We start from the raw sequence: 26,778 nt of genomic DNA, 5'->3' as shown, positions 1-26,778 counted from the left end.
AGAAATCGCTGCAAAATAGAGAAAAATGACAAAACAGAAGTTACTGCCTGCTTGTCACGACTAAGGAGGGGTATTCAAGAATTTCAGTATTCATAAATACATGTCTCCGTAATTCATAAGTTGGGTTTCCTTGTCACAATCATACCCGGAATGACTCATCAGTGCACAGAAGTCACAACCAACTTCAAATGAGGGGACATACTCAAAGCCCAAATTTCAAAAAATGTTTCAAGGGCTACAGCAATACACACGCAGGCACACACAATGTGTGACAGGAGCCTATTAAATACACGGGATACACAGAAATAGGAGCCTCTAATAGTAAGAGGCCCTGGGTCTTCAAATAGTTCCCCTTTCATGTCCTCATGCGGAGGCCACCTTCCCCATGTCCTTTCACAGCGCAACAAGAAACAGCAGCAGAAGCCAAGGATAAGACACAGCGAGGAGGGGATTCTAGGATGCCCTCAGTGCTCCTTTTCAGCCAGGCTTTCCAGACACTGCAAAACTCCCAGAAAGTGCCACGATGAGTCCCTCCTAAGGCCAGTCACCGCTATCTCGGCGCCTCTACATACTACGACCCCTGGCCTAATGGAGGGCAACAATCCCAAGAGGACAAGGAGGCCCACCTGCTTAATTTTGTTTCGGGAGTTGGTGATGCGCTCCGTGATGCTCTGGTACGTGCGGATGGCTGTGGTCAATTCCGTGTAGTGCTGCACAATCAACTCGTCCAGGTCCCGGTCGCACTTCTCATAGGCTTCTTCAAGGCGCCCCTTCTCATTCTCTCGGTCTTCCACATCATCACTGGTAGACAGAGTCCTGGTGAAGACAGAGGCTGTATCAAGCTCAATCAAATTTAAGAGCAAAAAAGGAAGAGAGAGGAGTTAATACACCAGCACATTCCCCTCACTAAGGGGGTAGCAAATAAAACAAGTTACTAACAGAAAACACTGAAGCCACCTTCCTAGTACATTTCAGGAGCCCATCTAAGTGGATTTGGTGGTTGCCTGTCCGAGCAGCCTTTCCCTCCACTCTTTCCTTGGCACACTAATCTTTTTTTTTTTTCTTCTTCTTCTTCTTTTTTTTTTTTAAAGACTTTATTTATTTGACAGAGAGAGATTACAAGTAAGCAGAGAGAGAGAGAGAGAGAGGGAAGCAGGCTCCCTGCTGAGCAGAGAGCCAGATGCGGGACTCGATCCCAGGACTCTGAGATCATGACCTGAGCCGAAGGCAGCGGCTTAACCCACTGAGCCACCCAGGTGGCACACGAATCTTAATTAGATGGTGGGCAGCAGGAACTCTGTGAGAGTCCGGGCAGTTTCTGATTTGCTTGTCTGAATCCCAGGAATTCCATTCACCATCTCAGCGACAAGGCTGGCCAACGAGACCTGAAGACTTCCAGGTGCAGTTTTCTTGCAAGATTAACCGGAAGCTGGATATTGGGTTGTTGTTTTTTTTTCCTGGACACTGGATATTATTAAACAAAGCTAAGATACTCAGATATTTCACCCACCTTACAACCATGAAAGGAAAGTCAAGAGAAATGCCAAACGACTACACTGATACCACTGAACCCTCAAAGCAGCCAACACCTACTGCTGCTTTCCTTCGGGACTTCTCGTTAGGGGAGATAATAGATACCCATTAGTTTAAGTCACCCTCAGTTGGTCTTTCATATAAAGCTAAAAGTGTACTAACTGATGAAATTACTTATACACTGAGGAACGGAGCATTCCAAATAGCTCATTTAGATTAACTAAATTTGGTACAGAGCCCCCAGCGGCCTGAAAATAAGGTCACATCAATTCTAAAATACGTTACAACAGCAATAACAGAAGCTATACTACAAGAAAATCCTGACTTTTACTATTCATCACAGCACTAACAAGACTGATATGAGTCAACAATAACCAGGGAATGAGATAGATACTTACTAAAAGTCTTTCAATAACTTAGTACTTAGTTTGATACATGGGCCACAGATCTTTGTTTTCTTTTATTATCTTTTTTGGACCTTTTTTTTTTTTTTTTTTTAGTGTTCTAATCAGTAACAAAGAAACCTTTTTCTCTTATCTGTTGGCTGCAGTAATTTAGAGTTTCATTAAATTCCCTCAGATTTGTCAGCTTATATACATTCAGCATCGCTTATTTCATTTATCTTTAATTTAGGGAAGGGGTAGTTTAGGCTTTAGATGATGGATGCAATCAATTATAAGTCCATCATTAGAGCTGCTTTCAGAGATGGTCTATCTGTGAATCAATCACACATCTATTTCCAGATATTCACAAGCAAAATACTGTAGAACAGTTTTTCCCCCAACTGTCATTTAGAGCAAGATATCTTAATTCATGAACCACATCATATATAAAACTTCCTTCTCAATTTAGAGGGAGATTCCACAGACCAGTCTTCGACATCAATCTAATCTCTAAAAAGAATTTCATAAATGTGTTAGGGATGCCAAGAGACCAGTTCTAGCAGGAAATGGTGGGGAAGGGGGGCGGTGGGCAGGACAAGAAATATAATGAAGGAAAATGCAAAGCCTCTAAGGGTTGCGCGGTGGACTCTGGAAAGCAACACACTAGGAACCCCAAGACTTGAAGGAAGGCCTTTACCAGGCCAGATCCTGTGTCCCCCTCTGTCAATTGGTGATCCTATCAGACTACCTACCTCCAAGATTACTTTCAGGTAGAAAATACTGCACAAGTATTTGGCTAATAAAATAAATCAGAGTGGAAAACCTCGGAGGAATATGGTTTCAGAGATGGAGCTACCAATATCACTTGCAATATTTGGGTACAGGGAGCTAAGCGTGCCTTCCTATTGTTTCTATGATACATAACTTTGCTCTTTAAATCTGAAACCTTCCAGGCTGGTAATCTAAAGTAAAGCACAATCAGAAAATGCCTTCGATTTATCAGCTGTCCCCAAGGGAAGAGTTCCTAGGTATTTACCTCTGATTTCCCCTTCTAATAGCAAACAGCCACGGATTTGTCAGAGCTACACCAGATCAGTTTGCCGTCTTTACAATGCTTTGATTTCCTCTCCACCGCCATTTGTGCAAGGAAACATGCCAAACATTTCACGTTGTTTACATTAACTAGGAGAATTACCATTAAAGAAAATGTCAGGCCCAGAGAGGACACCTTCTCGGGCATCAGCTGTCACTGTAACACATTACCACCGCATTAGGAGTTATTTATGAAATAGAAAGGGTTACTAAAATGAAGATTAGAAAGTAAATTGGGTCCATAGGGGGTTTTAGCTCATGTTTTCATTTTTAGAGAAAATATTTGTATAAGGAAAGAGCCTATGCCAGGTTTGTGCCCCTTTAATTTTATCCTCTTAATGGAAACTGGGCTGAATGACAGTTTGCCTTTAGTTGGAAACAGAGAACAAAACCACTGAAGGTTTTTTTTTTTAATTAGAGAAAAGGAGGGCAACAAGGTTACTAATAACAATAATAGCCACAAATATTTAGAGAGGCTTACCACAGCTTCCAGAAACCCCCAGGGCTGCACACTGTACAGACTGTACGCCGAATCCTCCTGACAGCCCTTAGGAGTGGTCCTGTTTTCATCCTCCCTCTACAATTTGAATTCTGGCTCCACCACTTAGTACATGTATGACCTTGGTCATGGCATCTCATTTTATTTAAATTTTTTAAATTTCTTTTCAGTGTTCCAGAATTCATTGTTTATGCACCACACCCAGGACTCCATGCAATACATGCCCTCCTTAATACCCACCACCAGGCTCACCCAACCTCCCACTCCTAGCTCGTCCCAAACCCTCAGATTGTTTTTCAGAGTCCACAGTCTCTCATGGTTCGTCTCTCCCTCCAATTTCCCTCAACTTCCTTCTCCTCTCCATCTCCCCATGTCCTCTGTGTTATTTCTTATGCTCCACAAATAAGCGAAATCTCATTTTTTTAAAAGATTTTCTTTATTTATTTGAGAGAGACAGAGAGAGAAAGCACAAGCAGAGAGAGGGAGAAGCAGACTCCCCGATGGGCAGGGAGCCTGATACAGGGCTCGATCCCATGGCCCTGAGATCATGACCTGGGCCGAAGGCAGACACTTAACCGCCTGAGCCACCCAGGCAACCCCATCTCATTTTGCTCATCTACAAAATGCATAGAATAAGGACACCTTCCTCATAGGGCCACTGGTGAGAATTAAAGGAGATCCAACAAAGCCTGGGAAATCATCAGCACTCAATGAATGGCGGTGGCTATTGCTGGTTCTCACTGTCACAGTAGTAGCAGTCAGGGCAGCAAGGGCGATAGCAGTGTTCCACAACGTCATGCAAAGGACATTCTTTGGAGACAAAGATTCAAATTCTATCACCCCCAAAATGCTAGGTCATTTGGCACTAGGCATGAGATTTAACCTCTCTGACTCACCTTACTCCTCCCTGACATCAAGAATTGTAGAGAGTCTGACGTTTTTATCCTACTCATAAGCTAACAAGTTAGCCTGCCAGAGTCTCATGGATGCTGCTAGAAGACACAAAACTCGTGGGTCAGAAACAAAGGACTTCGTTATAGCACAGCACACAGCCGGGGCACTGGCGTATCTGCAATAGCCCCCACCCCTGCCCCAAGTCCCATGAGGGTTAGGCAACTGGACCCAACTTTATGCCCAGACACACTGTGAGTGACAAGAGAGGAACCTGAATGTGGGAAAACTCCATCTTTTATACTGGACAGTACACCTGACCTGCCTGCCTGCTCTTGTACAGGGAGAGAGCATCTCTATCTTCCAAACATCCAAATACACAACCTTGGTGAGACTGTCTAAAACAAAGGGCGCTCAGTGTTTTGCCAGAAGAACTTCAGGAACAGCACTCCCAAAGAGAATGGGCTCCCAGCAATAATGAACCGTAATTCCCTGGGTTCCTTCAGAGACTGGGTGGTGTCAGGGGATAGTAGATGATATCCCCAACGCCTGTTTTGTTTTCTGCAAAATGAGACCAGAAGTGCAATGTCTCCCACAATAAATATCTGCACCATAAATGAATGATACAGCATAAAAGGAGACCAGAAGTCTAGGGCAAAAGTATTCATGTCTGCTACCAAAACGCAGCAAATTTCAATGTGGAATTGTCTTACTTTAAGCCAGTCACTTCATCTCAAGTGAGAGCAGGGTGGGAGAGAACACCTGCCATCTAAGTTCACCTCGCCAGCCAGGTCAGGAACCTCTCCCCAGCCCTCTAATAAGCCTCTGTGAGATGGAAAACTCACTAGTTCGCAAAGCCATTCACTGCAATTTTGAAGAGCTCTCCTTATTACAACAGCTCGCCTTTCTTTAAAATAAAATCAGGCTCTTTATAATTTCTACCCATTGATCCAAGTTCCACCTTTTTTCAGTTACATAAGTCTATTCCCTCTTCCACACAATTTCTCTTCAAGTGGTAAAAGGCTCTTGGTACTTCTTTCTCAGATTAAACATCTCTAACTGCTTCAACTATTTCTCCCACAACGTGGCTCCCATGTGCCCCACCAGCCTTGTAGATTTCCCTTCCAAAACAGCTAATGCTCACATAGAACTTACTATATGCCCGACATTCATCTGAGTGGTTTTAGGCATAATAATTCACTTATTCCTGAAAACAACCTTAGAGGTAGGTACCATTACCAGCCCCCCCTCCCCCAGCCTTATTACAGATAGGAAACGGAGTTGTGTATTAGAGGCACAGAACTTTTAAGTAGCAGAGTCGGGCCTCAAACCTGAGCCGTCTGACATTAAAAGCTTCCCCATCCTGTGTAGTACCAGTGAATACGACACACTCCTAATATGACCTGACCAGTCCAAACAGGAAGAGGTTTTTATATCCTATAATACAGGCACTGTATTTTTAATAATCACGCCTAAAACCACATTTTGGTAAATGCCGACACCAAAAATTACCCAAGATCCCCCGGACAGTGAGTGCTGACAAGCCAGCTCTCACTCATCTACTTGGGAAATTTTCAAACTAAATACAGAAATGTACATCGATCCTTGTGTCCTACATTTGAGAAAGGGAAGAGGAAAGTGAAGCAAAGGATATTAGGTAGTGGCCATAATGTGCCAGGGAATGCAGTGGTTATTTTGCACACATAGCTAAGATAATCCTCAGAAAGTCTGGTGAGATGAAATCAGAGGAACAGAGAGGGAAGGTAACTTTCACTCACATACACAGCTAAGACGGGAACTGGACTTGACACGAAGTATACCTAACTTCACAGCCCATGCCTTTTCCACTATGCCCACTGTGAACTCCTACTTCTTGTGCCTTCGGCTCCTGATCAAGCTACAGCTCACATGTGAAGAGAAGAGGAGATGGGCAGAGATGTAGACAACCCTAAAAAACCCGCTAAGTGCTCCCAGAGTCTTGAGTCTGGACAAGAAGCATGAACTGAAGGACATGAGCACAGGAGAAACAATCTGAAGTTGCCACCCCAAGATGCTTTCATGTTACTGAATCACTTAAGATTTTCTTCTCACAACCATTAAGATTTACAAACTATTGCCAGGGTCACGGAGTAACATTAAAAGCATACACTAAATTCTAGTTAAGCCAGACACAGAGACATTTCTGGATCACCAAGAATTTTGCACAAAGACAGCTCTGGCATTTGGCATGATGAATTACATCTCTAACCATGACTAATTAGTCCCCAGGAAGGAATTTATTTACCTAATGGGCTAAAAGGCCCACAGTGCACACAATGAGCTACTGTTCACAGCACCTAGTAGGAACACACGCTACATGGTTCTAGTGAATTCACAGCCAGCAGCTCCCAGCGAGCCTTCCACACAAGCGTTAAACCTGAGGTAAGTAACTGCAGATCTGAAACTGAATTTGTCACTTTCCTTTTTTTTAAACACCAGCTTCTGTTTTTCAGTCCAGCCGGTCAAGTGTTCTGAAAGGAAAATAACTGGTCACCATCACGGACTCCTTCTACGGAGCAATTCTGCCTTCGCTTTGGACTTAATAGAGTAATGGGAGTCCAGACAGGGGGAAGGCACACAAAAGTGTATATTGCTCTTCAAAAAGACAAAAGGAAGATCAAATAAAAGAAAAAGCACACCTACGAAGATACGGTTAGCCACCCCAAGGTGACCCATCCCTCAAGAGAAACAATAACCTTCCGTCAAAGACAAAATGAGAGGATGCAGAAAAAACGCAAAGCAAAAACACTGCCAATTTGGAATATATCCTACGTTTCTGACTCTTCTCATCATGTGTCAACCATGAGGTGCTGGCCACTTTCGAGCTCATCGAGCAAGTCACTTAGCTTCTGTGTCTGTCTCTCTTCTCACCAAGCAGACAAGATAGTAAGAGTACCTGCCTCACCAAGTGGTTGTGATGGGCAACACATGCGAACGTGCTTGGTAAAACATCAAGGGCCATTGATGTGTGGGCTGACACGTTATTAGGAACCAAATAAATCATCTGTGCATCACAATATTGTTAGCCCAAAGCCTCCCCCATTCGAAAGTTCCTGAAGATATTTATTCACGAATTGAGGTCAGACCTTTTCTTTATATTCTTAACAGTGCCTGGCACATTCGAAGTGCTCGGGAAAAGCTAAATAATGAGCAGCAGCCAAATGCAGGCTCTGAAGAGGTCAGGGAGGGCAGTTCTCTGCCTTAAGAAACAACTGCTATTAAATTATCTCACAGAAAGAAATGCCTGCTCAAAAATCTCTAGGAAAGGACAAATAATAGTTACAGCAACCCTACTGAGTTCATTTAGTCGTTCAGCCGATAGTTCCTAGACACCTAGGACGTGGCAGGCAGGTGCTAAGCAGCTAGCGATGCAGCCAGGGATAAAAGCAATTCCTCCCCTCAGGAGGTTTACATCCTGGAGAAGCAGGTAACACAAGAGAAATACACAACACATGCAGGCCGGGAAGAAACGGTTATGGAAGAAACAGAGGCTGGGTAGAGAAGGGGGAGTGTACAAAACAAGGAGGCCAGAGAAAACCTCTCAGATGAAGATGGCATTTGAATAGAGCTTTCTAGAAAATGAGGGGGAGAGAGAAGGCACTTTCTGGGGAAACAGATTCCAGAAAGAACAGAAGATGCACAAGCCCTGAGGCAGGGGACATTTGGCTTGTTCAAGGTACAAGGAACGGCAAGGAAGTCAGCGTGGCTTCAGAGAAGCAATAGAGGGGACAGTGACGGATCAGATAAGAAGCTGGGAGCCAGATCAGGTACAGCTCTGTGGACTTTTCCTCTAAGTGTTCTTTGATGCCACCTGGGGCTTAGCACCCAGGCAAATAACAGCTTTCAGGGAGCCTGGCTGGCTCCATGGGAAAAGCACACAACTCTTGACCTTGGGGTAGTGAGTTCGAACCCCACGTTGGGTGTAGAGAAATAAAAGAAAAATAAATAAAAACTTAAAAAAAAAAAGACAGCTTTCTTTTTTTCTTTAATTTTATTGTTACTCACCACACAGTACATCATTAGTTTTTGATGTAGTGTTCCATGATTCATTGTTTGTGTATAAACACAGCTTTCAACCAGTATTTAATAATGAATACTGAATGCAAATATTCAATAATATTTCAAGTTTCATTTTACATCTATCCAACCTCTTTCTAAAAAAGATTGGAGACCATTTGTACAAAAATGTAGGCAATACAAAGGAGAAAGTGAACCTAGTTAAGGAGATAAAGGAAAAAATGATGCCATACAAATGTGGAACTCAGGTATGCAGGGCATGGAGGCAAAAGAGTTGATAGGAAACAAGCCCTCAATCTGACCATGAGGTTCCTAGCCATCCAAAAAGGGAAATGTAGCCAGTTAAGTCATTCTCATTATCAAAAAGATGGATTCCTGTTCCTCTATTGAGGAAGCAAACTTTAAGCTACTCCTAAATTCTAAAAGAAATCTTTCACTTAAAACAGCAAGGATGACAATATACAATATAGTGAACAAGGTCCTCAACCACCTTCTAAAAACAATAAATTTTATGTGGTCATTTCTTGTAAGTTCCTTCCAGAACAGAACATTAAAACACAACTCAGACCAAGAGACTGTGACTCTGAACACAGTCCGAGCATGAAGCTTTTCCAATGATCCATTTTAATCTAAGAATGGAATTTGGGGAAGGGAGAGGATGAAATGGATCAAATCATGTTTCATTAATTTCCTCCTCTCAGCAAGCCCTTTGATAGTTCAAGCTGACCAGACAGCAGTTCTTTGAAGAGCATCAACTGTACAAGTATTTGGTATTAGAGGATTAGTAGGGACTGTTAAATATCATAAGCCAGAAAAGCATGTAGGAAGGTTGCCAACTAATTGCGAAAAATTAACGACCTGTCCAGGGCTCTAGCCTGAGCCTGGAGATCACCTATAGGTAATGACAGACTGTCCCTGTGGAAGCATTTAGGGTATTTTAACAAAGTAATAAGAGTCTCCAGAGTACCACCTGTTACAGACGAAATTGAGACACACTGTCCTCCCACTACCAAATTTATATCGAAGCAACCCTCAGTGTGACTCTTTGGAGATTAGAGTCTCTAAAGGAGGTCATATGGATGGGGCCTCAATGAGATTCAACTGGTGTCCTTATAAGCAGAGAAAAGAGACACAAAAGAGCCCTCTCTCTCCACACACTCGCAGAGGAAAGGCCACAGCAAGAAGGTGGCCATCTACAAGCCAACAAGAGGCCTTGCCAAAAACCGACCCTGCTGCTACCTTGATCTTGGACCTCTAGCCTCCAGAACTGTGAGAAAAGAGATTTCTGTTGAAGCCACCCTGCTTGTGGTGTTTTGTTATGGCAGCTCGAGCAGCCTTATACATGACCCTATGAAACACAATAGTATTTTGCTTGGCTAAAATCTCAAGGCAGATATTATCGGTCACGCCCCTTAGAGCAACACAGGTTCTCAACAAATCCTCAAGAATTAACTGCCTAATACAGCCTCAGATAACTAAACTAATTAACCTGCTATAAGAAATACTTAATGCAATACACCTGAATTTTGGTGACACCTGCAGAACAATTAGCAGTAAGTCCTGCTATCTGAAAACAGTTAATACGCTTAATTGTCTACTAAGGGCATTCCTTGTTGGTATCCAGTGACCTCTCCTCCAGGAATAATAAAGATTAACAAAACAATTAATGTAAATCCCTTCAAACAACTCAGAAAAACTCATTACAAGTAAGGTCCCACATATCCAAAAATCAGTTATCGGGAAACTACAGCTCTACAAAGCTCAATCTACAATAGGAATCAAATCTCAGTGATACCCTTTCTGGAAAATACTCAGAATAGGCCTCTTACCTGAAATCCCCAACTCCCCGCACTTTTTACTCCTCGGGCACCTAAACCCCTCAACCAGCACCACCTTCTCTCATTAGGGCAATTCTGATCAATCTTTTTAGTCACATAATGGAAAGAGCACCAGACAAGGGGTCCTCTTCATTTACAAAATATTGTAACACATTATCATAAGGCAAAAACCAGTATTTTTAAACTCAAATACACAAGGGTTAACTAGTTTCAGGCCCTCACTCCAAGTAGTAAAAAAAACTATTAGCTTATTGAGCTTTCTAGAATATTCCTTTTTGTTACTGATCCCAACACAGAAACAAAAAGTCTAGAGCATACATGATTCTTGAAGACATGTTTCCATTTTCTTTACCAAACAGCTTTTAGGTTACACTATCAGATCTCCTTATTAGCCCTTATTTCAAAGTGTGAGAGTCAGATTTTCTTTTCTTTTAAAGCATGAAATAGCCAATGTTAAGAAATACCTGACAGTAACACGTCAGCAGGGGAACTAAAGACAGGTCTAGAAGCACCTGAGTGGCTCAGTCAATTAAGTGTCTACCTTCGGCTCAGGTCATGATCCCAGCGTCCTGGGATCGAGCCCCGCATAGGGCTCTGCTGCTCAGCAGGGAGCCTGCTTCCTCCCCTCTCTCTCTGCCTGCCTCTCTGCCTACTTGTGATCTGTCTGTCAAATAAATAAAATTAAAAAAAATCTAAAAAAAAAAAGTTCTAGGTATGAGTATAAATCCAAACTAAAGAGAAGAGAGAGAGATCGCTAAGAATATAAACACTAACAAGTTGAGAAGAATCTTCAAAGCCTATTCTACTAAGCAGAGCACTTTGTATGATGATTCATCTAAAAATGCTTCCAATGAATTACAAAAAAAAAGACTCTCATAATTCCGAGTTTGCATGGAAAAAATCAAACATTAAATGTTTGAGATGTGTATCACTACATAATCACATAAGATATGGCTTCACTCAAAGCATAACTGAATCTACATTACACTTTTTAATCCGATTTTATTATATTCAATTATACACTGCGGCTGCTTGTTTCTTAATTATGTCTTATTAGATCCCACAAAATACAAGATAATCCCGTCCCAACTGATAACAATTCATGATGACAAGTCCCTCTGAAAAACTTTCCTGATGCATAAAAACAACATCTCTTAATTCACTACAAAAATTCACTTAATATCAAGTGACAGTAAACAATTTCTGCTTTAAAGTCAATTGAAAATTCACTGGTGTCTTGCTTCAGACAGCACTTAGGGCCAATTACTATACCCAACACATGCAGCTTTTCAATATTTCAATTAACTCAGTCATACAAAATACTTCTGGGGACCAAAAGCTCTAAGTCTTGTAACCAACAGAGAAGGCCATTATCTAAAATTAAGTAAAATCACCTTCACTACATGGGGAGATGGAGAGAAGTGAGTTGGGGGAAATGGGAGGGGGAGACGAACCATGAGAGACTGTAGACTCTGAGAAACAAACTGAGGGTTCTGGAGGGGAGAGGGGTGGGGGTTGGATGAGCCTGGTGGTGGGTATTATGGAGGGTACGTACTGCATGGAGCACTGGGCATGGTGCATAAACAATGAATTCTGGAACACTGAAAAGAAATTTTAAAAAAAGAAAAATTGCCTCACTACAGCATAAAACTGAGTCCAGGATTGACAGAGTCAATTTTAAATCTATCCCCTACCCTTTCTTAACTGAGGCTACCTCTTTGCCCACTTCCATTTGAAGCTCCACACCCTCCTCCAAGCCTTCTCCACAGTGATCTTATTTTTCATCTCCAGGGGAATGTTTCAGTTACAACACAGTATGGCATTTGGTCACTTTAAAGGTGTAGGCTACTTCCTAATGTGGAGTTTCCGGTCAGTTCCTCAGAAATCCCATTTTAGAAGACGAGAGTAGGTGCTGCATGGTACTAGGTTATCTTGAAATTCTGGATTACACAAATTGAAGCAAGTTTCTTAACTGCAGACATCCAGGAGACTTTAATATGTTCATGTGCCAGGTGCCTTGGGGAGGAGGGCAGAAGCTGAGTGGATAAGACATGGAGATTATGTAGTATTTCTTAGATTTAGTCATCTACAGACCCTTGTAATTCCCACCCCCTTGTATCTCCCCAGTCCATAAACACACACGTGCATTTTCATGGAAATTTTCAAACACGTACAAAACCTGAGAGACTCCTCAAATAACCCAGCTTCAATGATTATCAACACACCCCAGTCTTGTTTCATCTATACCCTAACTTGAACCCCTAGTTATTTTGAAGGAAATATTCGACTCGGATATTTTTATCAGTATATAATTCACTATGTACCTCTTAAAAGAAAACAGTCTTAATTCCAGTATAATTTACATAGTGTTACATCGTTTCCGGGTGTCCAATACAGTGATTCAACAATTTTATGCATGACTCAGGGCTCATCACAGTAAGTGCACTCAATCCCCATCGCCTCTTTCACCCAGCCTCCCCACCCACCCGGGCTCCTGCCTGTTTGTTCTCTAGAGTTAAAAGTCTTTTTCTTTAGGGGCGCCTGATTAGCTCAGTCGGTTAAGCGGCTGCCTTCAGCTCAGGTCATGATCCCAGGATCCTGGGATCAAGTCCCACATCGGGCTCCCTGTTCAGCAGAGCCTGCTTCTCCCTCTCCCTCTGCCTGCCACTCTGCCTACTTGTGCTCACTATCTCTCTGTCAAATAAATAAATAAAATCTTTTTTTTTAAAAAAGGCTTTTTCTTTATTTGTTTTGTTACTTAAATTGAGAATATTTTTGTAAAAAATAGCCAGGATACCATTATCTCAGCTTTAAAAAGTTAATGCTAATTGATTTATTTCCCCAACTAAATTATGTCCTAAGGGCTACTCAAACTCTAACTTGGATTCAAATCATCTGGTAATCCTGTTACACTGCAGAGTGGCTCGGGTGGGCCAGGTGGTGACAGAGGCTGCCTCCCCCCTTTTTAAGATTCTACAATCCTAGCAAGCTCTCAAGTGATATTTTAAAAATAAAATGATGTCCCCCATCATATTGAGCACAATGACAGGCACCAAATTTTAAATGGAAAAATGCTTCTTGAATTATATGCCACTTTATTTTTTCAAGGGCTGTATACACAATTAATGAATCATTGACACTACATCAAAAATTAGTGACGGACTATATGTTAGCTAACTGAACATAATAAAAAAATAAAAATTGAAGAACAAAAATTTTTTAAAACAATTAAATGGTCAAAAAAGGTTCTCCTAAGGAACTTAAAATATTAAGTTTTCCTATCTGTCAAATGGTACCCAAGAACTTTCCTGTTAAATGGTGAGTTCCCATGTTTTTCAAGGCAAAATTCCCGACACATAAAGGATTGGCTACTAAAAAGACCAGAACTCATTTCGTGGCTTGAAAGCAGTGAAAAATATAAGTAGCTGCAGAGGAGAAGACCAAAGTGAGCAGAGCTCAGAGCTCACCACTGCAAACTGAAAAATGCAAGCAAAAACAAAAAGCAAAACAAAACCACCACCAACAAAAAACAATCTAAATGCTGTGCCTCCCAAAGAAAACCAATTACCAGCTCTATGAAAGTTCAGGCTACCAAGAACAATACTATCACAGAAAAACAAAACAAACAAACAAACAAACAAAAAAAACCCCCTATATTTTTAATAATAAAGAAATACACAAAAGATGCAAAATAGTCCCAAAGCATTTCTCGGAGTTCTGAAGGAAAAGTTCCTGGAAAAATACTATAATGAAGCGAAAGTGTTTAGCTGTTTAATGAAATACTCTGCAAAATCTGAAATGCTATTAGGGCCGAGATGTCTAGTTTACTCTCATGCTGTACCTTTATACAGCAGACCGGTATAAATGATGACCTTATTCTTCCATCTGCTCATATGCAACTGATGAAATCTGACCAATAAAAATCTCTAAAGATATTTTTCAAAATATGAAGCACTGACAGACTTCCGCTCTGGTCTAGATGAAATAACTGGGACTGGATTTGCCCTAGCATCTGAAAATAACAACAACCAAAACAAAAACAAAAACAAAAACAAAAAACTGATTTCAAAACCTTAAGCATAAGGCAGAGTTTGCAGGGCAGGTGATGGAGAGGAAAGAACTACAGAGCACTCTGGAGATCGTGTAGAAGGGCTCCCTTAAAGCTTCCGCTCACTATCATCCTGCCTAGGAAAACTACTCAAGGCCAGGAAAAGAACCACCAGTAAGGATTAATGGGCACAAGTACCTGAAATCACACACAGCCAGAGGGGAAAATCTCAGGGTTCACAGAGCATTAGGTGGAGTGCTCAAAAGAATTTTGCCATATTAAGGAAACAAAACTGGCCCTAAACCAAATGTAGCTCCATCCCCATGAGCAAAATTTAAAACAAGGCCTGAAAGGACCACAATGTCCAAGTAACTTAACCAAATCCTAGAACAAAATTCAGGAATATTTACAAGAAAACAAAGACATCTGCTATCAGTACCCAAAGGTAAAATTCACAATATCTAGTATCCAAAACATATGTAAGGTATGTAAAAAGGGGGAGCAGTTATTAATCAACTGAAACTAACCCAAAAATGACATAAGAAGACAAAATGAGTAAACAAGAACATTAAAAGTATTATAATACTTGTATTTCATAGTCCAAGAAGTTACAGGAAAGACTGAATGTTCAAGGAGAACTCTTAAAGATTTTTTTTTTCTTAAAAGACCCAACTCAAACTTCTAGAGCTCAAAACTATAATCTAATAAAAAAATACATTACATAGGATTAACAACAGATTGGAAATTGCAGAAAAGATTGATGATTTTGGGGCACCTGGGTGGCTCAGTGGGTTGAAGCCTCTGCCTTCGGCTCAGGTCATGATCTCAGGGTCCTGGGATCGAGCCCCACGTCCGGCTCTCTGCTCAGCAGGGAGCCTACTTCCCTTTCTCTCTCTCTCTGCCTGCCTCTCTGCCTACTTGTGATCTCTGTCAAATAAATAAAATCTTAAAAAAAAAAAAAGATTGATGACTTTGAAGACACAGTAAAGAGGGGAAAACATCAGCACTCAGTGAGGTGTGGGACTTGAAGTGCCTAAAATACTTACATAAATCTGACCAACGATATGTAAGACTACACACTGAAATCTATTTAAAAAATTGATGAGCGAAATTAAAGAATTAAATGAAAAAATACACCTATTCAGGGATAAGAAGATTCACCATAGCTAAGATGTCAATTTTCCTATGTCACTTTGTACATTCAATGCAATCCCAAACAAAATCCCAGAAGGTTTAACCGTACAAATTTACTGGCTAACTCAAAAACTGATATGGGAAAAAAATAAAATGAAATAAAATTGATGCAGAAATGCAAAGGATCTAGAATACCCAAAATAACTTTTGTTTTAAGTAGGCTTCATGGAGCCCAATGAAGGTCCTGAACTCACAACCATGAGAGCAAGACCTGAGCCAAAATTCAGAGTTGAGCACTCAACCAAGTCACCCCAGCACCCCATCCAAAATAACTTTTAAAAAGTAGGGTAGAGGGGCGCCTGGGTGGCTCAGTGTGTTAAGCCTCTGCCTTTTGCTCAGATCATGATCTAAGGGTCCTGGGATGGAGCCCCGCATTGGGCTCTCTGCTCAGCGGGGAGCCTGCTTCCCCCTCTCTTTCTGCCTGCCTCTCTGCCTACTTGTGATCTCTGTCAAGTAAATAAATAAAATCTTTAAAGAAAAAAAGAGTAGGGTACAGGTGGAGAGCATACACTGTCTTCAAGACTTAAAAAAGCAACAATCAAGACTGTGTGGTAATGTCATCAAGATAAACAGATGAGTGAAATAGACTATAGAGAATCAAGAAATAGACCCACATTAGTCAACTGATTTTTGACAGATAGGCAAAAGAAATTCAGTGAAGCAAGCATAATCTGTTTAATGAATGATGTTGGAACAACAAGATACTCTTGCACAAAAAAATAAACTGGAAAAAAGACAGGGATGCTATAAGTGTTTGTCTCTATCTTGATGTGGGTAGTGGTTATACAGGTAAAAATTCATCAAGCCATATACTTAATATATGTGCACTTGACTATACGTATGTATACCTCAAAAATGGAGACAAATAAAGTCAGCATATAAGTTAGCATAGAGAAGGGTGCCTGGCTGGCTCAGTCAATAAAGCATGTGACTCTTGATCTTGGGGTTGTGAGTTCGAGCCCCACATTGTGGGGTAGAGATTACTTAAAAATAAGTTACCATATAGAGTAAGCTCCTATATTTATTTAAAAAATATATTTTTTGTTTGAAATAAAAGAATTTCTATCTATCCATCCAATATTTTTCACACACATATACATACACCCAGAGACACAGCAAAGTCTGGAATGAGGTTCAGCTAATATCAGTGACAGTGACTGGAATAATCACATCTTCCTGCATTTCCACTGTTTGAATATATAACAATATATTGTTTTGAATTATAACAATACAGCCAACTTTTTAAAACTGGAAGCAAAGTTATTAATAGTGTTTAATTCTGGGTAAAGAGAATATGAGAGTTTATATTTTCTTCTCTGTAATTTTCTATATATTTTTAATTCTCCCACTTAAAAAATATTTATATAACTCCAAACACTGTATACAGCAACATGAAAAAATTCTGTTATGCTAAAAAAAAGTTGTTATAACTACAACTATTAAACTTCTGTAAGTACCTACACAAGATCCACACAAAAACCTTAGAAAGGAAAACAGTTTAATATTTAGGAAATGAGATTGTTGGACTTGTTTTCTTTTTAATAACTTTTTTTTTTTTACAAGTTTTTGTGACACAAAAATGAGGACGTGGCAATGACAAGTATGCACAAGAAGGGAACAAAACGCATGGAATGTTGTTGAAGATCCCACATAGGTCCAACAATGGAAAACAGAAATCACCTTTTCCATAAATGGTGCTTGAACAACTGAACATCCACCTGCAAAAAAGTGACTCTAGACACAGATCTTACTGCCTTCACAAAAATTAACTTGAAATGGGTAACCTGAACTGGACAGCCAAGTACAAGACATAATATGAAACTCCCAGAAGTGAACACTGGAGAAAATTTACATGATCGTGGGTATGGCACAGAGTTTTTAGGTTACAATGCCAAAGACATGACCTGTAACAGAAATCACTAATGATTCATTAAAAGTACAAACTTCTGCTCTGGGAAAGACTCTGTCAAGAGAAGAAGACAAGCCACAGACTGGGAGAAAATATTTGCAACACGTATATATCCACATACATCCAGCTGTAACACACACTAAATGACAGGGAGACAATTCCTCCCCTCTTACTCACAACTGACTTAATAAAGACAATCATCAGAAACATCCAGTTTCTGGCCAGGGCTTGGGAAAACAGGTGAGCAAATACACCACTGGTGGGAGCGAAAATGACCATCTTTCTGGAGGACATTTTGACTCTCTCAAAATACAAAATGTGAAGATACTCAGGTGTGGCTATTCCCCTGCCACTGCCATGATTTTACACCACCGGTCTACTCCCTGATGTACATGAATGCTGTTTTAACAGAAGATTCAAAAAAAGAAAAGAAAAAGAAACAACTTAAGTGTTTGTTATAAAAAAGGGATGGGAGAGGGACCACTAATCAAACAGATTGTGGTGTATCCATATGACAGAATGCTACATGGCCACTAAAAAGATTGAGATAGATCAGTATGTGTTATTAGAAAAGATCTCCAAAATAAAGAAAAACAAGCAAATGAATAAAGGGTCAAAAATATACATAGTATGATCCCATTTGTTTAAAGAAAATATAATTTTAATTAATATTCCTTAAGTGTATATAAATTCATAAGTATTATATATTAAAATATTAAATATTAAAGAATATATATTCTGGTTTAAAGATTATACATCCACGCATACTTAAATACAATTTTCTATTCCTCTCAAGGAACCAAAGGTACAGCAGGAAGGAGATGAACAGAGTGAAAAGTCTTCATTTTTTATTTTATTCCTCTTGAAATATTTGAATTTTCTTTTCCAACTAAATTTTAAAAATTATGTATTTTAATGGCAAAAGGGTTATGTAGGCAAAGAGATCATAGGCCTCTCAGTTCGCTGGTTTATAAACTCTCTGCCTTTAATCTAATAAATGTTTTATACCTTACGTCTGTTTATATTTTATGTTTTACATGCACACATAAGCATATATATATTTAAATCTAGCTTCTGTGGCTGACTCTCAAATTATCAATAATTACCATCTTAATTCAACTACACAAGGTTTCTTGGTTACAAAGTGAACATTCTGACAAATGGAATCAAACAGTCAAGCCAAACTGGAAAGGTTATTTCTGACAGAAAATTAACATCATATCCTGGGAGCTCTCTGGTGGACATTACAATCAAGTTTCTAACCAGATCCTGAAGCAGGAAGAAATGAACAGATCCTGAAAGACTCTGAGAAGCAGCAGATCCTGAAAAGGAAGAAATAAACACCTGCAAGCGTTCTCTATGCCAAACTGTGTTAGCCCCTCCTGTACCCTCTTAAATTTCCCCCAAAACCAAAGATCATATCATTGTCCCATTTCACAAATGTATTAGATACAGTGGTCTGAAGTAACTGGTCCAAGGTAATTGTACATGGGTAACACAATCCAGGAAGTTTCTACTAACTGTACCTCAACGTCCACCGAACACTATGACCATATCTATCCACTGTAAGTAGTGGCTTAAAAAAAAACCTGACCTATCACCCAACATTACACCTCTCTGCCTCAAAGCCTTCAGGAAATCCCAATGTTAAGAATTACACGTGGGGTTAGAAACTAAGACATGGATTCCCAAGATACTAATTCTTCATGTTTAGCAGGAAAAGTGGGGGAGGGGGGATTATTCTGCCCCTCCATCCACATATGTTGCCACATGTCCCAAGACTTTGAGGAGAAAAAAGTGTTTAGTCTCCAGACAGCCTAGCAGCAATTTTCAAACAGTACTGCATCCCCGGTGCCAAGATGTCCCAGGGTGCAAAGGGAGTGGAAACCCAAAAAACCATAACGAGCCAGGCTCAGATGAAGAGAAGAGGTGTTACTGGAAACAACACTAACCAGCTAACACAACTTCGGGGACTCTGCTCCAGAATGACCACGTTCCTTTCTGCCACAAACTGTGTCATGGACCTCAAAGCTATTTGTTCAAAGCCCTGATCAAAGACTGGACCCCTTCAACAAAGCTTGCTTTGAATTAAAAGTAGGGCTGACCAAAACACTCTCGGAGGAGGAAGGGAATTTAACAGGTGTCTACAATAAAGGATTTTCTAAGTTTTTGAAATTCCAACTTCTGTGAAGACATGAAAGTTGATGAAAACGTGAGCCCTCAACTGCCTTCAAACCTCCTTGACATCTGTAACCAGAGTCTGTCCACAAAAGCTGTACTCTGAGGTTTCCGTAAGGTCACCTAAAGCCACAGTCAAAGTTTGTCTTCCCAATTAAATGGTCTATTAAAGGCCAACTTATAAAGAGAAGAGAGTCAACATTTAATTGGAAAGCAAATCACCTAACAGTAAGTGGTAGACACATTTCCCAATTAAAAATCTGACAAGAACTCACAAAAATAAAACAGCATCTCCAAAATGCCATCTTGCCCATTCCCCATTTAGAAAGGCTGCCTGCTCCGATTTCACACCAAAGAAAAGGTTGGGGGGGGAAATCAATAGAAAAGTAGGAAAATGCTGTGTGTGCGCGCACACGTGTAAAACTGTCCAAATTTACATCAGCAGGTGATCGCAACTCTGTCCACCCAATTAGTTCCATTTTAAAGGGCCAGCGGCAAGACTTCAAACCAAAAGCTGCAGTTAGCAGTGGCCTCCGACAGACTCGGTCCCAAGCACCATCCATCTCCTCATCAAAGCCCCACTTCCCAGCCTGAGGACCTCTTCTGCAATACCCCAGGAGTCTACCCTTTGAAACATCTGACTGTCCAGAAATATTTTTAATCAACACTTTTTAAATGGTTAAGAATTTCATTTATGAGTCTCGAGGTACTTAAATACCCCAAGATGTAACATTTTCACTACTCTAGACTTCTTGAAAATGTTTTGATTTTTAAATGCTTCAAAGTGATGAATGATCATTCTACCAAAATAGTTATTATTTAACTATTTGGTACCACAGATAGAAGGAGTGACGAGATTTGGCTGGTTCCCATGTCTATACTTAATGTGTCCTTAGGCAGAACCCTTATCCACCTGTTGTTTTCTTATCCAGTGTTAAAAGATGACTAGCAATAAATGCTGTTTCGGGGCGCCTGGGTGGCTCAGTGGGTTAGGCCTCTGCCTTTGGCTCAGGTCATGATCTCAGGATCCTGGGATCGAGCCCTGCATCGGGCTCTCTGCTCAGTGGGGAGGCTGCTTCCCTCTCTCTCTCTGCCTGCCTCTCTGCCTACTTGTGATCTCTCCCTGTCAAATAAATAAATAAAATCTTTTTTAAAAATGCTGTTTCAAGTCCTAGAAATAGCTTTAAATATATATGATGTGTTAGACTAGTACATAATTAAGGTATAGGAATGTCTTTTTTAGAAAGATTTTTTGAGAGAAAGCGCACATGTGTGCGTACACCAGCGGTGGCAGTGGCAGTGGGGAGGGGGGGTTGCTGCAGGGAGAGAATCTCAAGAAGATTCCCCTGTGAGCACAGACTCACAGCCCTGAGGTCACAACCTGAGCCAAAACCAAGAGTCAGACACTTAACTGACTGAGCCATCCAGGAGCCCCTAGAAATGACTTTTTAAACGTATCTGAACAAAAGAAGCAAAGGAGACATTTTAATATTCACTATTTTAAAAAAAAAAAGTTCAGTGATATAAAAAGATAAACAAAGGGGCGCCTGGGTGGCTCAGTGGGTTAAAGCCTCTGCCTTTGGCTCAGGTCGTGATCCCAGGGTCCTGGGATAGAGCCCCGCATCGGGCTCTCTGCTCAGCAGGGAGCCTGCTTCCTCCTCTCTCTCTGCCTGCCTCTCTGCCTACTTGTAATCTGTCTGTGAAATAAATAAATAAAATCTTAAAAAAAAAAAAAAAGATAAAGCTAAACTAATCAAACTTTTCAAAGGATTATCACTGACTCACTTATCTGATGACAAAATGACAGGTCCAAGTAAACATAAAAGAGAACTGGCATGTATCAATATATCTTCAAGAAGGCTCAGATTTTATAAACATGAACCTAAAATGGATTCGGGAAAGCTTTGGTCTTTGAGAGAGAATCTGAAAAGAGGTTAAGGAGAAGAGGAGGTAATCCAAGTTTAACATGAGGAATTAAGAATCATGAATACAATGTTGCAAGAAGGGGTAACACAAAGAATACAAACTGAACAGGAAGACAAAGCAACTTCAGAGTAACAGAACAATTTACTAACAAGAAATATACATTCTCCATTTTTCCCCTCAATTTTGTGATGTAATTGACATATAACACCATAGTCGTTTAAGGTGTACAACATGATTTAATACATTGTGTATATTACAAAATGATTACAATAATAAGGTTAACATGCACCCATCTCACATAGTTACAATTTCTTTTTCTTGTAATAGAACCTTTAAGATCTACTCTCTTAGCAACTACATTCCCCACTCTATTCTCCTCTGAAGTACTCTCCCCTGCTTCTCCCCATCCAAACACCAAAGTAATACTACCATCCTACTCTCATTAACTGCTACTGTTCACGAAACTTAAACCATTGCATATGTTCAAAAAGCACATCAGGGAGGAAACAAGGAGAGAGAGCTGGCAACACTCTCAGGCCAAACCCACAATTTTCCTGTGACTCAAAGAAATATTGAAATATAAACATCAACACTCGAGAAGCAACAACAACTAGTCTTAAATAAGGTCATATGTAACCATGTACTCTATGTAACCATGTACATATGTAACCATGAACTCTAATCCTTACTAAACTCGCCCAGGATGGTAGATCTGGACCCTCCATTTTACTATGCTAGTTAACAGTAACGAAAGCATTATGCAAGCGGTCTGAGGTGGTCAAGGATAAAGAAGAAAAATGAAAAACATTAATACACAACAGAATTCAGCATAAAAATTGTGTAGGCCTAAATCATGATGATATGTGAAGGTAATATAGATGGGCATAAGAGGTGGGTGAATAACCACAAAATCATGTGCCACCCCATTCAGAGGGAGAGTTCCCCTGAAGAACAAAGGAACAGACAACCAAAGGCAATGTGTTTCTGAATCAGCATCAGTTTAAAAAACAAGAAACTTCAGTTTGGTTTTTATGCTTTTTTCAAACGTAGGATGTAGGGCATTTAGAATGAATGTAACTGGCATTTAAGAACACTGATACACAGCAGAAAAGACATGGGTGAAGCCTACAGAATCAGAAATGCACAGATGAAATGGTATGTTTATATACAGCTGTTACCTTCCCTAAACCCCATTACACTTGACCACTCCTACTTCTGGATTCCCATATTTCACTCCTGTTTCTAGTCTTCTTGTCAGTTTTTACTTACATGTTTTATCCCTCAAGTGAACTATACTCTGAAGGGTAACATCATGTCTGATTCGTCTTTGCTAAACTCAGGGAATTCACTCAATTGCTCAACAAATATTTATAAAGTATGTATTAACTCCGAGGCACCATAGTACAAACAGGCACTGAATACATCGTTTAAGTGAATGTTGACTATAAGGCAGAAAAAATAAAGAAGTTCAAAAAAGAATCCAAATAAATTCATATATTAGAACTCCACAAAGGATTAAGATGGTATGCTACCATCTCTCCATACTCTAGTTGGAGTTTCAGTATCACGAAACAAACATCTACACTGCCTGTAATGTCACAAGAATGTGGGTCCACACTAGACCAGGGCTCCCTTTGCATGGCCCACCAAGTTTATGAAGCATTTCCACACAGAGAACAATTCTTATATTAAAAAAAAAAACAGTAATAATTTCATAATCTTAAACTAGAAACCCCTAAATACACCCATGAGATGGGTCTTTATCAGACCAGGAGTGTTAGACTATTTTAAAATTCAATCTATTCTCATATTCAAACCCTTACTAACTACCAGGTACTGTTGAGGCTGAATTAAAAAAAAAAAAAAATCATCAGGACATTGCAGGGGCCCTCCTAGAACTCAACTAGAAGTTTAGCATGGGGCGGGGGTTTACTTTATGAAAAATTCCCGAATTGACATTCAAATGTCAACAACGTAAAAACGTGTTATAATATATTTTATTCAGGTTGTTGTAATCACTTCCTGTATCATCCTTAATGATGTCCGAAAGGATTCCCCACCCTTACTTTATTTCACATTTTTAAAAAACGAGCCCCTAAAAGGCCCACCACTCCCACTCCCACCATGCAGATTCTGGGAAAATAACGTGCATAGAGGATACCCCGAAATTTGTTTTGTTTTGAAGGAACAGACCGGGATAGCAAGGCAGAAGGAAAATGGAAAACAACTGTACGCCTTCCAACCTACAGCCCTTCTACAAGCTCACTACGGGCTCTCGTATTGGAGGCTGTGGCCATTCACAGGTGGTTGGAGGTGTCCGAAGTGTGAGAACACAATCTGCAACTCGTGACAGTCGCCCCCGGACTTCAGGGCCTTCCACCCAGAAATCCAGGAAACAAGGCGCCTTCCCCAAGTGAGCGCTGCTGAAGGCAATCCATAAATAAACGCTGTGTGAATAAATGAACACACCTGGCTTTCTCTACCAAGCCCCAAACAGCGTGCTTCTAGGGCCCACGGACCCTAATGGAAAGCTCAGGTCCGAAAGACAAGACAGCGAGGCGGGGCTCCTCCCTTCAGCCCAACCCCAGAGAAAATGGGGGAACTGCGGGGGCCCTTGGGAGGGGCTGGGGGGAGGCAAGGAGGAAGGGGGAGGGGTCGGCAGGGTGGAACCCAGCTAACCCTTCTCCCTTCCAAAGCGGAGGTCGAGCCGCTGCCCGCTGCCCCCTGTCCCCTGACCCTGCCTCCTGCCTCCCTCACCTGATCACAGAGATGAGCAGCCCCGAGGGGTCTTTGCTTTTGCTGACTGTGCTTCTGTATTTCCCACCAGCCGCTTCTGCCGCCATCTTGGTACCGGGCGGAGGCGGGGAACCGGTGGTAAGAAGGGACCAAGCCAACGTAAACTCTGTAATTGACCTCGCTGAGAAGTAACCAATGGAAGAAGAGAAGTTCGGAGACAGGAAACTGGACAGTCCAATCGCTGAACTAAGGAGGTGGGACTGAGGAGGCAGGTTTCACGGTCTCGCATTCGCTCTAAGCACTCTGGGAATTGTAGTTTCTTTCCGTGGTTCCTGGGAGCGCAGGAAAACTAAACCAGTGGCAACTTGGTGAAGTCTCCTAATGACTGATTTGTATTTATTCTGATCTGGTCTGGGTTTTGTTTTGTTTTGTTTTCCAGTTTCCTTTTTTTAAGAATTATATCATGTTTTTAATCAAATTTACCTTAAAATGCCACAAAGAGGATATAGGGGTGTGTTTTTACATGGGCGGGGGTGTGTCTATGAGCAAAATTTGACTTTAAACACAAGTGGTTTAAAAAAATAGTTTAAGGGGCGCCTGGGTGGCTCATTGGGTTAAAGCCTCTGCCTTCAGCTCAGGTCATGATCCCAGGCTCCTGGGATCGAGCCCAGCATCGGGCTCTCTGCTCCGCAGGGAGCCGGCTTCCTCCTCTCTCCCTCTGTGCCTGCCTCTCTGCCTACTTGTGATCTCTGTCTGTCAAATAAATAAATAAATAAACTTTGGGACGCCTGGGTGGCTCAGTGGGTTAAGCCGCTGCCTTCAGCTGGGGTCATGATCTCAGGGTCCTGGGATCGAGTCCCACATCGGGCTCTCTACTCAGCGGGGAGCCTGCTTCCCTCTCTCTCTCTCTCTCTCTCTCTGCCTGCCTCTCTGCCTATTTGTGATCTCTCTCTGTCAAATAAATAAATAAAATCTTAAAAATAAAAAATAAAAATAAATAAAAAATAATAAATAATAAATAATAAATAGTTTAAAACCTAGGGGCGCCTGGGTGGCTTGGTGGGTTAAGTTTCTGCCTTCCGCTCGGGTCATGATCTCAGGGTCTTGGGATTGAGACCCCCATCAGGCTCAGGCTTTCTGTTCAGCGGGGAGCCTGTTTCCCCTTCCCCCTCTGCCTGCCTCTCTGCCTGTTTGTGCTCTGTCAAAAAAGTAAATAAAATCTTTAAAAAATAATAATAATTTAGTACTTAGTCAGGGCTTCATAGGTAGCAAAACAGCTCCCTCGTTGCAATCTCTTGAAAGTCAGCCCTCGACACACAGAAAAAAGAAAAATTTAAATAAATAAAAACAATTCAATAAAATGTGAAAATAAGACATGGGAATGCTTTTCTTTAGAGAATAAACGCTTATTCTCTAAAACTAAATGTTTCTACATTCGTGTGTTTCTACATTATGTGTGAGTTCAGCTATCTTCCAGTGTGCCTGTACTTCCAGATAATCCTAAAAAAAAATACCTGCAAAAACATGCAAATTAGATATTGACCAAAAGACCAAAACGCAAAACTGACCAATTTGCAGATTTTTTTTCTTTCCCAGCTAAATAAAATATACATAGTAATAATGTACTTGTGTTTTCTTAATATTTTTCCGGTAGGTTTTTATATTTCTTGCATTTGACTCTACTGGCTTAGTCATTAATTCAGAACATGAAATAAATAAGAAACAAAGATTAGTGTGCTTATGAAAAGCATAAATCAAGGAACAAGAGGAAAAATAAATATGAAACAGGAGGGAAGGATGCTGCTTAGTAGCAGTAAAGACTTAAAGAACTTCAAAGATGAAGAGAATGCAAATTCAGATGTTCTGGAGTTGTAGAACAGCAAACACAGAACATATCAACTAACTTTATTGAAAAAACATAGAAGTATTAAATAAATTGTAGAACATCCATATATGAGGCTGTAACATATAGCCACTGGAAATCATAATTTTAATGGCTTTTAATGAAAGTGTAAGTACAAAAAGCAGGCCAGAAAGTTAAATAACTTATATACAGAGAGAAAAGTAATTGGCCCTAGTGGCTAAGAATGCAAGCAGTAGGAAAAAACCATGATCATTGCAGTTGATGCAGAAAAAATCTTTTCACAAAATCCAATACCCTTTTCACAATGAAACACTTGGAAAACTAGAAATGGAAGGGAACTTCTTCAACATGATAAAGAATATTTATTAAAAACACACAGCTAACGTCATACTTAATGGTGAAAAACTGAAAGCCTTCCAGCTATGATCAGGCACAGGATAAGGACACCCACTTTTGCCACTTCTATTCAACGTAGTACTAGAAATTCTAGCCAGAGCAATTAGGCAAGAAAAAGGATAAAAAGCATCTAATTTGGAAAGGAAGATGTGAAACTGTTTGTAGACAATATGATTTTACATATGGAAATCCTAAAGACTTTTTAAAAAAATGATGAAAGCCAATAAATTAACTC

General features: G+C 40.5%; 1 protein-coding gene across 1 annotated transcript in view; it reads right to left on the bottom strand.

The window, feature by feature from the left end:
* EXOC4 (exocyst complex component 4) overlaps positions 1-24,408 on the bottom strand; it is a 721,703-nt gene extending 697,295 nt beyond the window's left edge. Inside the window, exons 1-2 of the mRNA XM_080818086.1 lie at positions 24,305-24,408; positions 627-816 (exon numbers count right to left, since the gene is read on the bottom strand). Coding sequence (XP_080674212.1) covers positions 627-816; positions 24,305-24,390 — 276 coding nt within the window. The 5' untranslated portion in view covers positions 24,391-24,408. The remainder of the gene's footprint in view (positions 1-626; positions 817-24,304) is intronic.
* Between the last annotated feature and the right edge of the window lie 2,370 nt (positions 24,409-26,778).

This window comes from Martes martes (genome assembly GCF_963455335.1).
Source record: "Martes martes genome assembly, chromosome: 11".
In the NCBI taxonomy this organism is placed as follows: domain Eukaryota; kingdom Metazoa; phylum Chordata; class Mammalia; order Carnivora; family Mustelidae; genus Martes; species Martes martes.
Note: the sequence above shows the minus strand (reverse complement) of the source record. Positions and strands in the feature narration are given on the sequence as shown.